The sequence below is a fragment of the Nyctereutes procyonoides genome, unplaced genomic scaffold (assembly GCF_905146905.1).
Source record: "Nyctereutes procyonoides isolate TBG_1078 unplaced genomic scaffold, NYPRO_anot_genome, whole genome shotgun sequence".
Taxonomy (NCBI): Eukaryota; Metazoa; Chordata; class Mammalia; order Carnivora; family Canidae; genus Nyctereutes; species Nyctereutes procyonoides.
Genome location: NW_026575121.1, coordinates 29,216,640 through 29,234,679, shown reverse-complemented (window position 1 = coordinate 29,234,679; position 18,040 = coordinate 29,216,640). Strand labels below are relative to the sequence as shown.

Here is an 18,040-nt window from a genome sequence, read left to right as displayed (position 1 = left end):
AGTGGTTCTAGGTCAATATAATTAATATGATTCTCATTTATGTTTTTAAAATATCTACTTTATAGGGGCACGTAGTGGCTCAGTCAGTTAAGCCTCTGACTCTTGATTTTGGCTCAGGTCATATTTCAAGGCTGGTGAGATAGAGCCCCATGTCAGACTCTGCATTGGGCATGAAGCCTGGTTAAGATTCTCTATCTCCTTCTGCCCCTCCCCGATCTGTTCATGTGCACATAAGCGTGCGAACAAGCTCACTTGCATGCAGGCACACTCCCTGTATCTCTCAAAAAAAAAAAAAAAACAAACATTTATGGGGCACCTGGGTAGCTTAACCTGTTAAGCATCTGCCTTCAGCTCAGGTCATGATCCTGAAGTCCTAGGACCAATGCCCACGTTGGGCTCTCTGCTCAATGGTGAGCCTGCTTCTCTTTCTCCCTCTCCGTCTGCCCCTCCCCACCCCATGCTCCCTTGCTCTCTCTCTCTCAAAGGAATAAATAAAATCTTTAAATGTTTTTTGATTTAAAAAAATGTTTAAAATATCTACTTCATATATGCGTTGAAAATTTTAAAAGGGTATACAAAAATTTAACAGGTTATCTCTGGGACATGAGATCACGGGAGGATTTTTATCTCTTTTTACAATGAAATCCTCTATTTTTTATATTTCTATATTGTTAAATCATACTGTATTAACAAAATTCATATGATATAAGCATATTATTTCATAACAAATATTCACTATTATCTATCATAACTGATTATAAAGACAATATGGTATAATAATAAATGCCAGAAATGTGGGCTCTACACTTGACCACTGAGCCCACGTCTTGACTTTGTCATTATTTCCTGTCATTATTATTTGATAAGTCTCATTTTCCTAATTGTAAAAAGAGGCTAAAAATAATAAAGAGGTTAAAAAATGAGGGAGGAGTGGGTGGTGGGAGAGGATAGAAAGATAATTTTATTGTTTTGTTCTATAATTTCAGATTTCAATAGAGTAGGACATCTGCAAAACTACAGTCTGTAGGCCAAATCTGGCCCATTGCCTGTTCTCATAAGAAAAGTTTTAGTTTTGTATTGTTTATGGCTGTTTTCACAATAAAAAGCAAAGTAGAATAGTTTTTTTGTTTGTTTGTTTTTTAAGTAGAATAGTTTTAAGAGAGACTCTATAGGCCCACAAAGTTGAAAACCTTTATTATCTGGTCCTCTCCAGAAAATGTCGTCTGATCCTTGCAATTAAGGAAACAAATGATGTCTGCAGTTAACTCATAATTAAGAAACTGCTTCTAACAACAAGTGTTTATATGCCTTAAATAATAATTTTTATGAATGTGCTTCTAAGTCAAATTTTTAAGTTACATTTTCAGAATAAATTCTGTATGACTAATTCATTCATGTAAGTTTAAATGATAAAAACTGGAAAAGGTTCAATATATTAACTTTACACTGAAATGTTTATATGGTCATACAGTTTAATTTTCTGCTGTTGTTTAATATCAATGTTCCTTGTTAAAGGAAAATAAGATTGGTAACTTCTCAAGATTTAAGGTTTAAGCAGAAAAATCCTAAAATGATACATAGCAAGTATAGGGGAAAAAAAGAAAAGTTATCAATAGTAGACTGAAATGAAAACACATGGTCAAGATATACAAAAATATTAGAAATAAATGTATAGCCTCTTTACTTGCAATTCATTGGTTAGTAAACATATACTTAAGCCCACACTTAAAACACCAAAATTAACTTTATATAAAGAGTTATGAGGTATCCATGACAGTCCTTTTGGTATTAGCATGATTAAGCCATTTGCAACTACATAATCAATTTCTAAATTAGAACATAGAAGCCTGATGGGATGCCCAGGTGGATCAGTCAGTTGGGTGTCTATCTTCAGCTCAGGTCATGTTCCCAGGGTCCTGCGATTGAGCCCTCCATTGGGATCCCTGCTCACTGGGGAGTCTGCTTCTCTCTCTTCCCCCTTGTGCCCCTCTCCCCTTCTTGTACTCTCTCTCTCTCTCTCTCACCCTCAAATAAATCGAATAAAAAAAAATAGAAGCCTAAAATACTCTGTATCTCCTAAAATATTCTCTAGATACCTTTTGAGTGACTTTAATATGTCACTTATGAACTGAAATAGGAATATAAAAAGTTATAAAGACAACCAAAACTGGCAGATGCCATTATATTTTCCACTTTAATATGTTAGAATTGTGTTCTTTCTAGCAATAGAGAGAATGAGCTTTTCAGTACTGGAGATCCACTAAATGAAGAGTCCTATTGATAAGAACAACATGCTTTTTTAAAATACTGATGACCCAATAAATGAAGACCAAATCCAATTTATTCTTTAATTCTAAAAAGCGAATAAAAAATAAAAAATAAATTTTTAAAAAAGTAGGTCATAAAACTCAATGTTTTAGGAAATTTCCAATTCAGACCAAAAACTCACATTTGTCACACCAACTAAGAAATCCTGAGCTTTAAGCAATTTTTTTTTCTTTTTTTTCTTGTTACTGCTCCTTAACAATTGGGGTCCTGGGGGGCAGCCCAGGTGGCTCAGCAGTTTAACGCCATCTTCAGCCCAGGGCCTGATCCTGGAGACCCAGGATCGAGTCCCATGTCAGGCTCCCTGCATGGAGCCTGCTTCTTCCTCTGCCTGTGTCTCTGCCTGTGTCTCTGCCTCTCTCTCCCTCTCTCTCTCTGTCTCTCTGTTTCTCATGAATAAATAAAATCTTAAAAAAAAAAAAAAAAACAATTGGGGTCCTGGGATAGCTATATTGGCTTACTTTAGTAATCAAAAAATAATAATAATACTGGACAAAAGGAGAGTAAACTTAAGTGTCCTAACTCCTCAAATTTCAGAATAATTACAACCTCACCATTAAAAAATTTAGTGTAATAATGGATAATCAATAAGAAATTTCTAACTCTGAACTTCTATGTTATAAACAGCAAGTATGAATAAATATCCCTTCCTTGATTAAATAATTTGTTTTGGGGACACCTGGGTGGTTCAGCAGTTGGGCGCCTGCCTTCGGCTCAAGTCATGATCCTGGGATCCAGGATCGAGTCCCGCATTGGGCTTCCTGCATGGAGCCTACTTCTCCCTCTGCCTGTGTATCTGCCCCCCCCCCTCATAAATAAATAAATAAATCTTTTTTTAAAAAACACAACTATTTGTTTTGTAGAGTATTAAGTAGAAAAGACAAATATTTCAGTATTTTTTATTCATATTGAACTGAGGCTAATTACTTATGACATAAAGGAAATTATCCAGAATTTTCTAGGACTGAACAAACCCTGATTCTTATTTTCTATGGGACTTGGCTCCATTTATTCCTGAAAAATAAGATGAGCTGAGTATGGTCACCAAGTTATCAACACGTCACTTCTCCCACATCTTTCCAAACATTATTTCTTCATTTTTCACAACTACTGACTGTATCCTGTTGTTTCTAAATTTAAAAATAAAAGAAAGATATGGACTCAAAAGCTGTTTTAAAGAGAACTTAAAAGTTCTGGCTTCGTAATGCATATATCTACATGACATTCTAGAAGAAAGGCCTGAAATATGGAGATTTGAAATTAAATACAGAACTATAAGAATAGCTAATTATAATCCCCAGCACATCCTAAATCTGCCAATTAAGCTATATTTCAACTTAATGATTTCCACACATACTGAGTTTATTCTGTAAATGTAACCCCTGTCATTAGTTACACTTACCTCCTTAAAGATTTCTTTTTACATATATATTGGATACAATTACATATTTTATATACTAAAATTGTGAATATTCTTTATACCTTCTCTAAGGCAGATTTAGGATTACTGTAGTACTTAATATTTCTAAAGTATATACATCAAAATGTGATTAAATGTAATATCCAAAACACACTGAGGCAAAGTAATCATATTTTATAAAAGAAGAGACAAAAAAAAAAAAAAAAAAAAAAGGAGACACCCAAAAATGGTAGTACTTGGCACTACATCCAAGTTGTTTTTTGGGTTTTTTTAAGATTTTATTTTTTATTCATTAGAGATACACAGAGAGAGAGGAAGAGCAAAGGCAGATCCCAGGACCCCGTGATCCTGCCTTGAACCAAAGGCAGACGCTCAACCACTGAGCCACCCAGATGCCCCTGTACTACCCAAGTTTAAAAATCTAACTCAGGGCTTTATTGTCAATCTATAAATCAAAATCTAAATAACATTTATTTAACTAAACTAGGTTTTTAAGATATCTTTTAGATTTCCTCATTTTATGCAAGAAGGGAGTCATTTGTTCTTAAAGAATAGCATGTTTTTAAATTCAACATCGAAAAAGAACATTATATTTACCAGAAACTTTATTATCACAATCAACAATTACCTTTTCTGTAATAGGGAAGAGAAGTAACACTGCACACACTGGTCTTGGCACCATGCTAAGGAGTTCAGGATCCATTCCATATACATCGACAAACTGCCAGTTAGGATGTAGACCTAATTGTTTGAGAAACTGGTAAAAGTTGAAAAACAAACAAAAATTGTAGTGTTAACAGGGAAATAATGAACATGAATTACTGCATATCTAATAAATAAAAGCAAATGAAAGGGACAATTATTAGTGAGGTTTGTTAAGAATGAAGTAAAGCAGGTTTTCCATGAATATGGTGGAAAGAGACAGCTATATATTTATATCAATTAACATCACCAATTTATAATATATTAAGCAAATTTCCTTTTTAAAAATCCATTACTTTGAGATTGAACATAATAAACCAGGGCTTCCCCAAACACATACAAATTAGCTTGCTTGATGTGTTAAACTCATTTCCAGTACATGATTTTTAAAAAGATGTATTTGAGTTCTAGCAAATAAAGAATTATATTAAGTGATCAACACAGTTTATCCTACTTACCAAAGATGATGCTTGAGGTTTAAAGATAGGCAGATTATCACAAATTATATCAATAAGCAAAAAGTACCTATAGCAAAAAAGTCCAATGATTGTATGAATGCAGAAAATGCTTGATATAGCAAGAAAACTACTTCCTGATCTCTAATACTTAACGAAACCTACTCAACATCACTGTCTCTCATACTTAACAAAACAACGGTAGCAGAAGATTAGTGGTTTTTTAAACTCTTAAGATTTCATAGGAAAATAAAATGTCAGACCCTAATCTATTGCAGACAGAAAAAATGAGAATGATGTCAATTTCTCAATAAAGTCTTAATAAATGTTTGAGTTGAATGAAGCTGTTGATTTACAAAAGTACCCATCACAAAATAAGGTTTAGATGACGGAAAAAAAGGAGCAGAGGAGGAAAAAATCATATTGAAAATGTATCATGGGGTGCTTGGGTGGCTAAGTTGGTTAAGCATCCAACTCTTCTTTTCAGCTTAGGTCATGATCTCAGGGATGTGAGACTGAGCCCCATATCTGGCTACCCGCTGGGCATGGAGCCTGCTTAGGATACTCTCTGTCTCTCCCTCTCCTTCTGCTCCCACCCTTCTCTCTCAGGAATGTGCACTCTCTCTCTCTCTTTCTCTTTCTTTAATTAAAAAAAAAAAAAAGACTATAAGTGATCTATTGGTCTAACATCTGAAACTTGAAAATAAGACAGTGCCTTGGGTCCTTCTCTCTAAAGAATGATCATATGTACTTGGACCATCAATAGAGATCTTGCAAAACTAATAGAAACCATGCCATGTTAAATAAACAGTGATATTCATCTCATACAGTCAAGTTCTGTAAGAAAAGACCTTCCTAATTAAATAGCTAGTCCCCATATCTCCATACTTCTCTGCCTGGCAAAGAAAGTCTAATTAATGATATTATGGTTGGTCAAAAATAAGGTCGTAGATTTATGTAATAAGAAATATACTGAATTTAAAAACTTCTCTTGGCAGAATGTGCTCAACATCTATTAAGTTAATCAAGTCACATGCTCTCCAATAGTCTGGGGCCACAGAAATCAATGGACTCCTCTGTATTATACCTATTCTTCATCTAATTCCCCTCATCTAAAGGGTCCAAACTTTAGTAAAGTTCACCGAAGTACTCCAAACTACTTCCTCTCTCCATTCTCCATTTTCTCCAAAATTCTTACTTAATGCCCTTCTCAATATTCAATTTTATTTAGAAACCAAAAAGAATTAAAATTGACCAAGGGAAGGAACTGTGTCTTATTCATTTTTTAAATCCCATTGCCTAGCACTGTACCTGGCTAAACCCGACACTCAAGTTATACTTGTTGAACTGAAGATGACATTCCTATTTTAATAAATATAATCTTGCCATCCGTATGTCTATGTATGTCCATTAAGCTATGGACATATATTTAAAATATATTCACTTTTATTTGTGTCATGTTAAGTAGACAGGAAAGATATGTTTGGCCCCTAATCTAAAACCGGACATTCATTTAATCAACTCAGAATACTACCTGCCCAGCCTATGGCCATTCCATCCTGAGCACATGCTGATCTTGTCTGATCTCAGAAGCTAAGCAGGGTCGAGCCTGATTAGTACTTGGATGGGAGACTACTACCTGCCCAGGATTTGGAGCTCTAAAGGAAAGAATCATGAATCTAGATAAGATTTTAATTTATTTGTTAATTTTGTATATCCCAAAAAGTCATACTGTCATAAAATTATAAAACAAGATGGTACACATAACAGAGTAATTTCACAACTGTGCCACAAAAGCAAGTAAACATTTTACTGACAGTCTGGATAAACTGGCAAATTACTGTGAAGTAGAGGGCCTTTGTTGTAAACTAACTCCGTGTCAGCCAAAGCCGTTCAGTATGAAAAGTACCAAGATCAAAGGCACCAACTGTAGTGAGCTGATAAGGAAAAAACTGAGGAAAGCATGACTAAATTAACATAAAAATGGGTAAATTTTAAGTGGAATCACATTTTCTAACTTTTTACTCATATTGCTAATCAAATGAGCTTGATAAAAAAAAATCCAATCAATATCTATCAAGTACATTAGTTACATCCTCTGACTCCAGAATGCTCTAAGACTCACGCGGGAAGTCATCATAGGAACAAAAAGAACAAAAGCAGCTATTAATAGTAACTACTTCTGGGAAGTGGAGAAAGGGTGAGGAAGAAGGTCATCAACTTTTACCTCTCACTTTTTCTTTTTTAAATCATGAAGCTGTCCTATGTTGATCATTAAAACAAAAACAAAAACCTTTGTTTAAAATTATCCTATGAAAATAGAGAAAGATTGGATGGAAATTCTCTAAAATATTGACTGCAGTTAGCTTGAGTAGTGTACTCGACTTTTTCATTCTCCAGTTTTAAAAAAAATGTGTTATTTTTACAAGTTACATATAGTTTGTAAGTTACAAAAAAAAATCTATAGAACTGATACACATATGTATTTTAGTTAAATTTACAAAACTGGGAGAAAACTCAAAGTAACAATCTTAAAACTATTCCAAAAAAATCTCTCCAAACTACCCACAGAGTATTCTATATATGCATTTGCAAAGCCATCTCAACACAATTAGAACCATCCAGTTTGCATCAAGCAGGACAAACAGACTTATAACCTCTAATTCCAGTCTTTTGGCTTTTCTAAACATTGGATAATAAAATAACAAAATTCTGATTAGCCCACTAAATGTTCACAATGCCACTAAAATTTTAGCCAATCAAGAAAAATGAGTAAATTAGTATATGTGCCTTTAGGGGCACATGGGTGGCTCAGTCGGTTAAGTGTCCGACTTCAGCTCAGGTCAGAATCTCAAGGTCCTGGGATGGAGCTCTGTGTCTCCATCCTTCATACTCATGGAAAGTCTGCCCGTCCCTCTTCCATGCCCCGTCCCCTGCTCATTCTTTCTAATAAATAAAATCTTAAAAAAAAAAAAAAAGGAATATGTATCCATGAAAGATCCTTAGGCAGCTTTTTTTTTTTGATGGTCCAATGATGAATTTTTCTACCAAATAAACAAATTTAAGATTATTCATAAAAATTTTTTAAAAGTATCATGTATCAGAAACATGCTAAAAGATTTAATGTACTTCACCTTTATTGCAACTGGCAAGATAGCTTTTATTATATCCTTTTACCAGTGAGAAAATGGAAGTCTGGGAGTTTACATGATTTTTCAAGCTCACACTGTTAAAACCCACATGCAAAGGTCCAGGATGCTCTCGTCCCTTTTTACTTTTCTAGCCTCATTTTTCACTGTCTGAAGTCTCTTTTTTTTTATTATTTATTTATTTATTTATGATAGTCACACACACAGAGAGAGAGAGGCAGAGACACAGGCAGAGGGAGAAGCAGGCTCCATGCACCGGGAGACTGACGTGGGATTCGATCCCGGTTCCCCAGGATCACGCCCTGGGCCAAAGGCAGGCGCCAAACTGCTGCGCCACCCAGGGATCCCTGAAGTCTCTTTTTTTGTACCTTGTTTTCTAACTTTAGCTACAATGAACTCTTCCCCTTCTCAAAGGGTCTATAACCACCTCTTCCTTCCAGGTTTTTGCACTCAAACTAGACTTCTGTACCTGAAAAACTTTTGCCCTCTGCCCCTAGTTTATAATGAATCCCTCTTTCTTTAGATAATATTCAAGTAACAAAAACTCTGATTTTATAAATTTAAGAAAATAGAAAAATAAGATTTTCCTTTCAAATTTGTTCTAAAGCCACTTTCTCTGGTCTTTAATGCCCTGCTTTGGGCAGCAATAGACTCCTCCTTATTACTACTTTGTTAATGATTTAGATTATAACAGAAATTATACTTAAATTTAGTACTTGCTTGATATTACTACCAATAAACATATATTGGTAGTAATCGCTAAATGCAGAAGTAGAAGAATAGTAGTTAAATGAGAATAATTTTTTCTATCACGTAAATGATTTTATTCCAGGTAAGTCTTACCTGCAACATGGCAAAAAAATGTTCTTAGAAGGTATTGACAGCATATTAGTCAATAAGAAAAATCATTGTTTATCACATCTAAGGAGACACATGGTTACTAATTAATGTCTGACAATAATGACCTCCATATAGTCAATATGAGTCAATCATTCTTCTACAAACTAGGTATCATTAGAACATAAAACAGTATTTGCTCAAACTAAGAGTACAATAATAACACATGCAACTATCAAACTGTAACAAGTAAAAGGCCTAAGAGTCCATTAAGATGAGGAAATAGTGTGGGGATGGATACTATTGGGGTTTATCTATGGTTTAATTTATTAATTTTCCAAATTCTAAGTCAGTTTTTAAATTTCTATTCATTTTCTACCCTCAGTTTTGTCACTAATACAGAGAATAAAAAAACAACCACAAAAATTTTGGTTAAAACTAATCATCACTTCCTAGATATTTGCCCATTCTCCTCTAAAAGCATACCACTTCTTTAATAAATTTAAAACAAACTGAACCATGCCATAGCAAGCCAGAAATCGTGTAGAATCATACACTAAATAATATCTTTTCCCTGTTTGTGTCACCTCAGAATGGCCTCCTGTCACCATTCAACCTATTATGTTTCTCCTGATGATCTGGATCACAGTACCCTATTAATTTTTTCCACTGCACTTGAAACAGTTGCTAATTGTTTCCTTACTTGTTTATTGTCTATCATCCCACTGAAATGAAACCAGCAAACCATGAATATTTTAATCACTAAAGAATAACCAGCTCCTTCTCAGATACCTGATATTAAAAAGGTACTCCACAAATATTATTTGATGTAAGTACTTTAGTTTATAGTGAATGTGTTTTATAGTCTATTAAGATTACCTAGGAACAAAGTCCAATAGCAGCTGGATCACATCACAGTTAAATAAGCTTATATTATTAAAAAATAACAAAATCACCTAAAAAAAACAGTTTTGTTCATTAGTCTGTTGATATGGTTAATGACACTGATTGACTTTTGAATGAACCAGCTTAGCAATACCTGCATAAACTTCTTAGTCATGAAATAGTACCTTTTTTACACATTGCTACATTCTCTTTGCTAATATTTTGTTGAAAAATTTTAGATGCCATGAGAGACACTGTCTGTATTATTCATATTATGGCTTGCCTGGTAATGCTGGCCATTAAAATGAATTGATAAGTGTCCCTCCTCTTCTATGTTGATGTAAAACTGGTATTATTTCTTCCTTAAATAATCATCCCAAGAGATGCAGAGAAGTCATTTGAGAAAGCTAAACACAGATTCATGCTAAAAACCCTCAGCAAACTAAGAAAAGGAGGAAGCTTCCTTATGTGAAAAAAAAGCATTTACTGAAACCTTACATTTAATATACCTAATAAAGAGCAAATGTTTTCTACCCAAGGTCTGGTAAAGATAAAGATGTCCTCCCTCTCCATTCTATTCAACTTTGTATTGGAGTTCCCAACCAGTGCCATAAGAAATAAGAAGCACACAGGCTGAAAAGGAAGAAATAAAAAAACAGTCTATTCAGAGAATACGATGGTCTATATAGAAAGTTTCAAAACATCTACAAAGAAGCCACCAGAATAAGTGAATTTAGCAAGGCAGGACACAAATCAACAGATAAAAACCAACTGTACTTCTATACATACCAATGAACAATAAAAACTGAAATTTTAAAACAGCATCATTTACAATAGTACCAAAAATCATTAAATACGCAGGTATAAATCTAACATGTGCAAGACCAGATGCTCAAACTGTGTTTTGTACACTGCTGAATGAAATCAAAGAAGGCCCAAATAAATGATGAGATATACCATCTTAATGGATTATAAGGCTCTATATTTTTATGATGTTAATTTTCCCCAAACTAAATCTATATATAGACACACATTCACCATAAACATCACAATTTTTTTGTAGAACTTGACAAACTGACTGTAAAATCTATATGCCAAGGCAAAGTAACTAATAACCTGAAACAACTTCAAAAACGAACAAAGTGGGAGGACCCCTACCATTTGATTTCAAGGTTTACTACAAAACTACAGTAATCGAAACAGTGTGGTATTAGAAAAAGAACAGACACACAGATCAACGGAAAAGAAGAATCCAGATATATGGTAAATTGATTTTTCACGAAAGGTGTAAAAATAGATTTGGACTGAGTCTGAGAGAAATAGGCGTCTCTCTTACGGCACGAAATCAGACATTGAAAATACGGACTTTTTTCAGCCTAAAGATTTTTTTTTTTTTCTCTTTCTACAAAGGGGTCAAAATGTTTTAAGGGAAAAATGGACAGCAAATTTCAAAGGGTGTAATCAAAAGAAAAGGGAAGTGTTTATGGACCGGGACTGCCACCTAAAGAGAAATATGAAAGATAAATGCTGATTTTAAGCTTTGTACATTTCTAGATTACTAGAGGCAAGAGTTCACAGTCATTTCGAAAATAAAATAAACTGTATAAGATGAAGGATTTGCTGTCAACATTAAAACATTTCTGGGATGCCTGGGAAGCTCAGTGGTTGAGCCTCTGCCTTTGGCTCAGGTAGTGATCCCAGGGTCCCGGGATCAAGTTATGCATCAGGCTCCCTGCAGGAAGCCTGCTTCTCCCTCTGCCTATGTCTCTGCCTGTGTGCGTCTCCCATGAATACATAAATAAAAATCTTTTTTAAAAAAAGAGACAAAAAAAAAAAAAAGAAATAGAGACATTTCTATCTATTTTCTGTACGTAAGGAATTTTCTACAAGCTTTGAAAACTAAATATCAATTAAGTACCTGATGAATCATTATTCCTTCTTGGTGATGAAAAAGATTATGGGGGTTTGGGGGGGGAGGGAAGTATATCATATGACAAAGTAAGAAGACAGTAAAAAGTCAGTGAGCTGTTGAGAATGACAAACAGGTTAAGACAAAATACACCTAAGCAAATCAAAAGTTTATACCTGGTAGCACTTATTGTTCTTTTAATCGAGTGGCTGGAAGATGTGCCCTTTTCCCTCCCCAAACTTGAACCTTCAACACCCAGAGGGGCTTTAAGAGTTTGTAGGTGGGGAAAAAATAAAATAAAAATAAAAATAAAAATAAATAAAATAAAATAAAATTAAAAATAAATAAATAATAAAATAAAATAAAATAGTTTGTAGGTGGGCAAAGTATGGCGTGGGTCCCCTTATACTGAGCTTTGTATGGTGTCAAAGCAACTGAATTCCAGCTTTAAGGGACTGGAAGAGAAAGGGGGCGTGGCGGGGAAGACCAGTGACTTGATGGAGCAAGAGAAGATGATTGGAAGATGATTTCATAGTGCAGGCGGTGGATGAAATTACAAGGACTGGGTGGGCGAGTTTACAAAGCTTGGAGTCAGGTAGTGTAGACGAATTAGTCACCCACAAGGTACAAAGGTTGGGAAATGATGGAATCGGCGGCAGCAGGAGGCAAAACCGAGGGGGGAGAGGTACTGGGAAGGGCAGGGTCAAGGTGCCACAAGCCGCGGACCCGGAGACCCCAAGGAAAGGAGATGACGGGGCAACGGAAGCAAGAGGAGGGACCGGGACAGCCGGGAGCATCTCCAGGAGCCAGGTGGGAGGGATACGGCCGCAAAGGGAGCACAGCACACCGGGTCTGAAGCAGGACCACAGGGGCCCTCACTGAATCTAATTCCGGATTCCTAGTAGGCGCAGCGATGCAGGCGGGCAGGGAGGGCTCCGGGTCCCGAGGGCAGACACCTCACTCACCTGGTTGGTGACCTGAAAACCAAACAGAGAGCACAATTTGTAGGGGCTGACTGGTCTGGTCTGGGCTCGCCGCGGCAAGCCCGCTGCCCTCGACCCGTAACCCGCGGCCTCACGCCGAGGTCCGGGCCGCGCTCACCTCGGGATTGGCCTCCAGCGGCAGCCAGCGCTGACCCTCCATGGCCACCCCGCCCGGCCCCCGTCCAGGTCTGACAGCCGCCGCCGCCGCCGCCGCCGCCGCCGCTTCCGCCCCCGCGCGCCTTGACCTGGGACCGTCTAACCCTCCGCCACCCCCCCGGGAGGAGGGCCCACCAACGAAGAAAAGCCTGACACCTCTCCAGCTCCCTTCTCCCTCTCTGCGGAGACACACACACGTCTTACAAACGAACATGCAATCGGAGAGGAGAAGAGAAGCCACCTCTCTACTGCAGAAGGGAAAAGAATCTGAATCCGCAGCCAGCTCCCCTCTCACTTGGACTGTTCCTCTCCGAGCCGGGCGCCCGCGCGCTGCGCCTGCGCCCTGCGCGGCCCTGGCGCCTCGTGTTCGCCGGCGCCCTCCCGTTCCTGCAGCTTCAGCTGGAGGCGCTAGGGGGCGTGCCACCGAGGCTAGTCCTGAGAGCCAGGCGCCGGATTGCCAGCCGCACAGCCGGAGTCCTGAAGGCCAGGGATGCCCGGGAGTCCTGTCCCAAAAGCTCATGTCGCATGCAGAGGTGATGTGTAGGCCTTATCTGCTGTTGCACAGTTGAGAGGGGGAGGGGTGCTCTCCATATACCCATTCAGTTATGTCTGGAAAAAAAAAATCAAGCCCCTATTATGAATCAGATTCTGTACTTACCCTAGAGAGGTGGACAGAATGAAAAATCACAATGAAGTATGATGCATAAGTGACAGTGGTAGTTGCGTGAGGTGTAGGACTGCAGAGAGGTGCGGCTAAAGTTAGGGGGGGGGTTGTCCAGAGGCTTCTAGCAGAAGATGCAGAGCTGAAGTGAACCCTTAAAATCTAGTAGGCATTAGCCAGACACAGAGGAGGATGCTCTGAAGAAGGAAAAGTGTGCATTGTGGCTGTAGAGCCCAAAAGATTGAAGGGCTGAATTGGAGGTCATGCTGGAGGAGTTAAAAGGCACAAGCCCATCGAGACAGTTGGGCTTCGTTCCAAAAAAAGCAGGGGACCACCGAAGGATTTTAAGCAGGATTTTCTTTCTTTTTTTTTTTTTTCTTTTCTTAAGATTTTATTTATTTGTGAGAGACACAGAGAGAGAGGCAGAGACAAAGGCAGAGGGAGACGCAAGCTCCCTGCAGGGAGACTGATGCAGGACTGGATTCCAGGGCATCACCACCTGAGCCAAAGGCAGACGCTCAACCACTGAGCCACCCAGGTGCCCCTTAAGCAAGATTTTCCCATCTCTTCTCCACCAGACTGTAAATTTCAGGAGGCCTGTGGGAGTATCTTTTTTAATTCTTTACATTTTTTTTCCCCTAAAGCCTAATCCAGTGTTCGCTACATAGTAGATTCTCCATAAATGCTTAAGGAATGAATAGAATCATCAATTATGCTGAAACATAATTTGTCAATAATGTAGGATATTTGTAAGAGTGAGATGATGAGAGAATTAAGACAATAACCATGGTGATGGAGCAGTAGGCACAGATTAAAGAGAAACTTTTAGGGAGGTATCCCTTTGATGAGCAGTAATTGTCAATGATAACTCCGGAGATTTGACCCAGGGTTGAGTACATATTACTACTACTACTCTGCACCCAGGAGGGGGCATTCAGGGAGAAGAACATTTAGAAGTAAGAAAAAGATAATTTTAAAAAAATTTTTAATTTAAATTCAACTAGCCAACATATAGTACATCTTTAGTTTCAGATGTGGTGTTCAATAATTATCAGTTGTGTATAATACGCAGTGCTCATCCCATCATGTGCCTTCCTTAATACCTATCTATTATGCTGAGTTTGCCTTGAGGAACTTCCAACTGGCCCATTCATGTTCTTCTGGCCACTGTTCTTTGACCTCCAAAGAATTTCCAATCCTCTGACTCCTCTTTCTCCTTATATATCTGATAGATTCCTGTCATACCCACCCAAAAAGTGATTTGGTAAATCTGAAATGTCCAGCTTAGGATAAGCAGATGTGTTGCATAATGCTTGAGTTGGCCAGGCTTTCAGTGGCATGCCAGGGGCTGCTTTTCAAATGGCCTGCTATCAGTGAATGGCCTTGCTCCAGAACACTGAGGTTCTGCACCATGATTCTCTTGTTAGGGACCTAAGACTCCACACAGCATCCTTACTCACCATGGACTCCTCTAGTACCATTGGATCTATGCAAATACAAGCAGCTTGTATTTCAGCATGGACTTACTGAGCACTGGCTTGTTCAGGGACTCACTCAAATTGGCAGCCATCCATGTTGCCCAATAAATGTGTTGCAGCTATATTTTCAAGTGTGGCATATGCTGCTCTGGAAAAGCCAAAGAGGCCCAAGTACTCTGCTTCTTCCCTATTAATAGGAATTGCGAGATGAAGTAAGTTTTTCTTCACCTTAGAGAGGCTGTCCCAATATGCCCCCAAACTTAGACTCATAAAAATATTCTGTAGTAGGTCCCTAATCTTTCTAGGGTTTAACTTCCACACTCTGGTATGAATATACCCATCATCATATTGAAGGCAGTACTTTTCAAACCTGAATGTGCATACACACACCTGAGGAATCTGAAATATAGATTTTGATTCAATAAGTCTGAGATGGAGCTCAAGACTCTGTTTTATTGGCCCCAGTTTTTTTTTTTAAGATTTTATTTATTTATTCATGAGAGACACAGAGAGAGGGAGAGGGAGAGAGAGAGAGAGAGAGAGAGAGAGAGAGAGAGAGAGAGGCAGAGACACCGGCAGAGGGAGAAGCAGGCTCCATGCAGGAAGCTAACGTGGGACTCGATCCTGGGTCTCTAGGATCAGGCCCTGGACTGAAGGCGACCCTAACTGCTGAGCCACCCGGGCTGCCCCCCAGTTTTTTTAATCCTCCCTTCATCTACCTCTTTTGCCATATTACTTTGAAGGTTTTTTTCCCCACTAAGGGGCAAAGCGTGTTGATCCTCATTTTTCATGGATTCTGCAGTTTGAATTTGCCTACTTGCTAACATTATTAGTAACCCCCAAATTAATACTCACGTCACTCCTGCAGTCATTTGCAGACATCTGCAGTGACAGAAAAACTTGAGTTCCTAGCTGAGGTCAAGCAGGCAACATTCTGCCTTCTTGTTTCAAGTCTCATACTAGAAGCAAGTATCCTTTTTGCAATCTGTTTAGTGCCACAGTCTTTTGCATTTTTACACTTTTTGTTGATGATTTCAGTGTACACATGGCCCCAAGCATTGTGCAGATGCTGTGCAAACACAAGAAGGCTGTGATGTAACTTACAAATAAAATACATGTGTTAGATAAGTTCCTTCAGGCATGAGTTATGGTATTGTTGGCCAGAAGTTTAATGTTAATGATTCAACAATATATAATAAATGAGGTGTCTCTAAACAGAAGCACATTATGCAAGGTTGTGTATTGATGAAAATGTGATCAGAGGCTCATAGGAACCAACCTATATTTTCCCTGGGAGCAATGGTTCTGTATTTATTATTCATGGTGACTTTATAGACTGTAACTACCACAAATAATGAGAATATTTCCCCCACTTCTTGACACTGAGCTCAGCCATGAAACTTTTGGTCAATAGGGTAGGGCAGAAATAATGGTGTGCCTGTTCCAACTCTAGGCCTTAATAAGCTTGTGTTTCTGCTTGCTGTCTAGCACTTCTACCATTGCCTTCTACCTTGCCAAGAATGTGCTTGGGCTAGCCTGCTGGTCCCAGGAACACAGTAAAAGACACTTGGAGCACAACAGAACCACCTCACTGAGTCCAGGCTAGACTCCAGGCCAACCCATTGTTAACCCCTGAGAATTGTAAGCTAAATAAGTGTTTCCTTGTAGTATGACATTTGGAATTTGTGTATGTTGGGGAGGGGGGGCATTAGTTTGTTTTTACAAAGCAACATCTTTCTTTCTTTTCTTTTTAAAAGATCTTTATTTATATATTTTTTAATATTTTATTTATTTATTCACAAGAGGCACAGAGAGAGAGGCAGAGATATAGGCAGAGGGAGAAGCAGGCTCCCTCTGGGGAGCTGGATGCAGAACTCAATCCCAAGACTCCGGGATCACAACCTGAGCCAAAGGCAGACGCTCAACCCCTGAGCCAAACAGGTGTCTTCTTTTCTTTTTTCTTTTTTTTTTTTAATAAAAAACACAAACCCTGTGTCAAGGGCTGACTTTCAATAGGTCCCAATGATAGCTGTTCTGCTACATACGATACCCCCACCCAGAAGCAGGTGGTCTATGAATGGTTTAGCACCAGGTTCCCCACCAATATGCATTGTGTGATGAGTGAGGGGGTGGCCCCTTTTCTGGCTATACCCGGTTTCCCCAGATGAGGATCTCTCTGCACCCACCCAGGTCCCCACACGCAATGGAGCATGCCTCGCCATGAGGGGCACAGCCATGAGGGGCATGCCTGGCTGCCAGCCAATGGGGACCTGGGGGTGGGGACCGACTATCTGAGACCAACTGAGACTCTATGGCTACATAGCAACATCTGATTGCTATACCTGCCAAAACTTTGAATAATCAAATTGAAAGGAATAGCCAGGTATTTGATACACTTGCCCTAAATTTTAAAAGTCAAATAAAAATGTGAAGTTTTACCTCTAGAAATTTAAAAAAATGTATATGGCAATGCAACTTTAATTTGTTAATGAACTGCTTAACTATGTTAATTAAGTGAGATGTCATTTTAGCAGTGAAACAGTAATATATATTTGGACTTGATTCAGGCTTTACTCTGAATAGAAACTTTACTCTTAATATTAATAGAGCACCATTGGATGCTCACCACAGTCTGTCAAGCAGGCAGGTGAGATAGGAATGTTGGATGCTCACCACAGTCTGTCAAGCAGGCAGGTGAGATAGGAATGTCGCCAAGTTACAAACACGGTAACTAGGGCTTGAGGAGTGTAAGTTGTTTCCCAAGGTTTCACAAAGTAGCAGAATGGGATGTCAGCTAGATTTCCTGCAGCTAGATTTAGGGTTCTTTTCAAAGCAGGAAAGAGGCAAGAGCAGAGAAGATGCTGACTGGCCAGGGAAGGGTACTCAGAAGATAAGCTGGGGATTAGAGGAAACTAAAAAAGTATTTTTTGGGGAAAAAAAAAAGTATTGTTGCAAGAGTAGGTGCCAGAATGCCTCTCCACTGTCTATTCAGAAAAATTTCACACCATTGATGAATCAGTTAGGTTGGAGACTGAGACCCAAGGACAGCCAGCAGGAGGACAAGAAACAGCAGATCATTA

General features: G+C 38.4%; 1 protein-coding gene across 2 annotated transcripts in view; it reads right to left on the bottom strand.

Moving 5' to 3' along the window:
• Positions 1-18,040, bottom strand: part of UCHL3 (ubiquitin C-terminal hydrolase L3) — a 108,939-nt gene that overhangs the window by 36,594 nt on the left and 54,305 nt on the right. Inside the window, exons 1-3 of one of the 2 annotated variants that reach the window (XM_055336020.1) lie at positions 12,784-12,840; positions 12,648-12,659; positions 4,374-4,502 (exon numbers count right to left, since the gene is read on the bottom strand). In XM_055336020.1, coding sequence (XP_055191995.1) covers positions 4,374-4,502; positions 12,648-12,659; positions 12,784-12,825 — 183 coding nt within the window. In that variant the 5' untranslated portion in view covers positions 12,826-12,840. Of the gene's footprint in view, positions 1-4,373; positions 4,503-12,647; positions 12,660-12,708; positions 13,431-18,040 lie in introns of those variants that run through there. The other variant, XM_055336021.1, reaches the window with a different exon arrangement.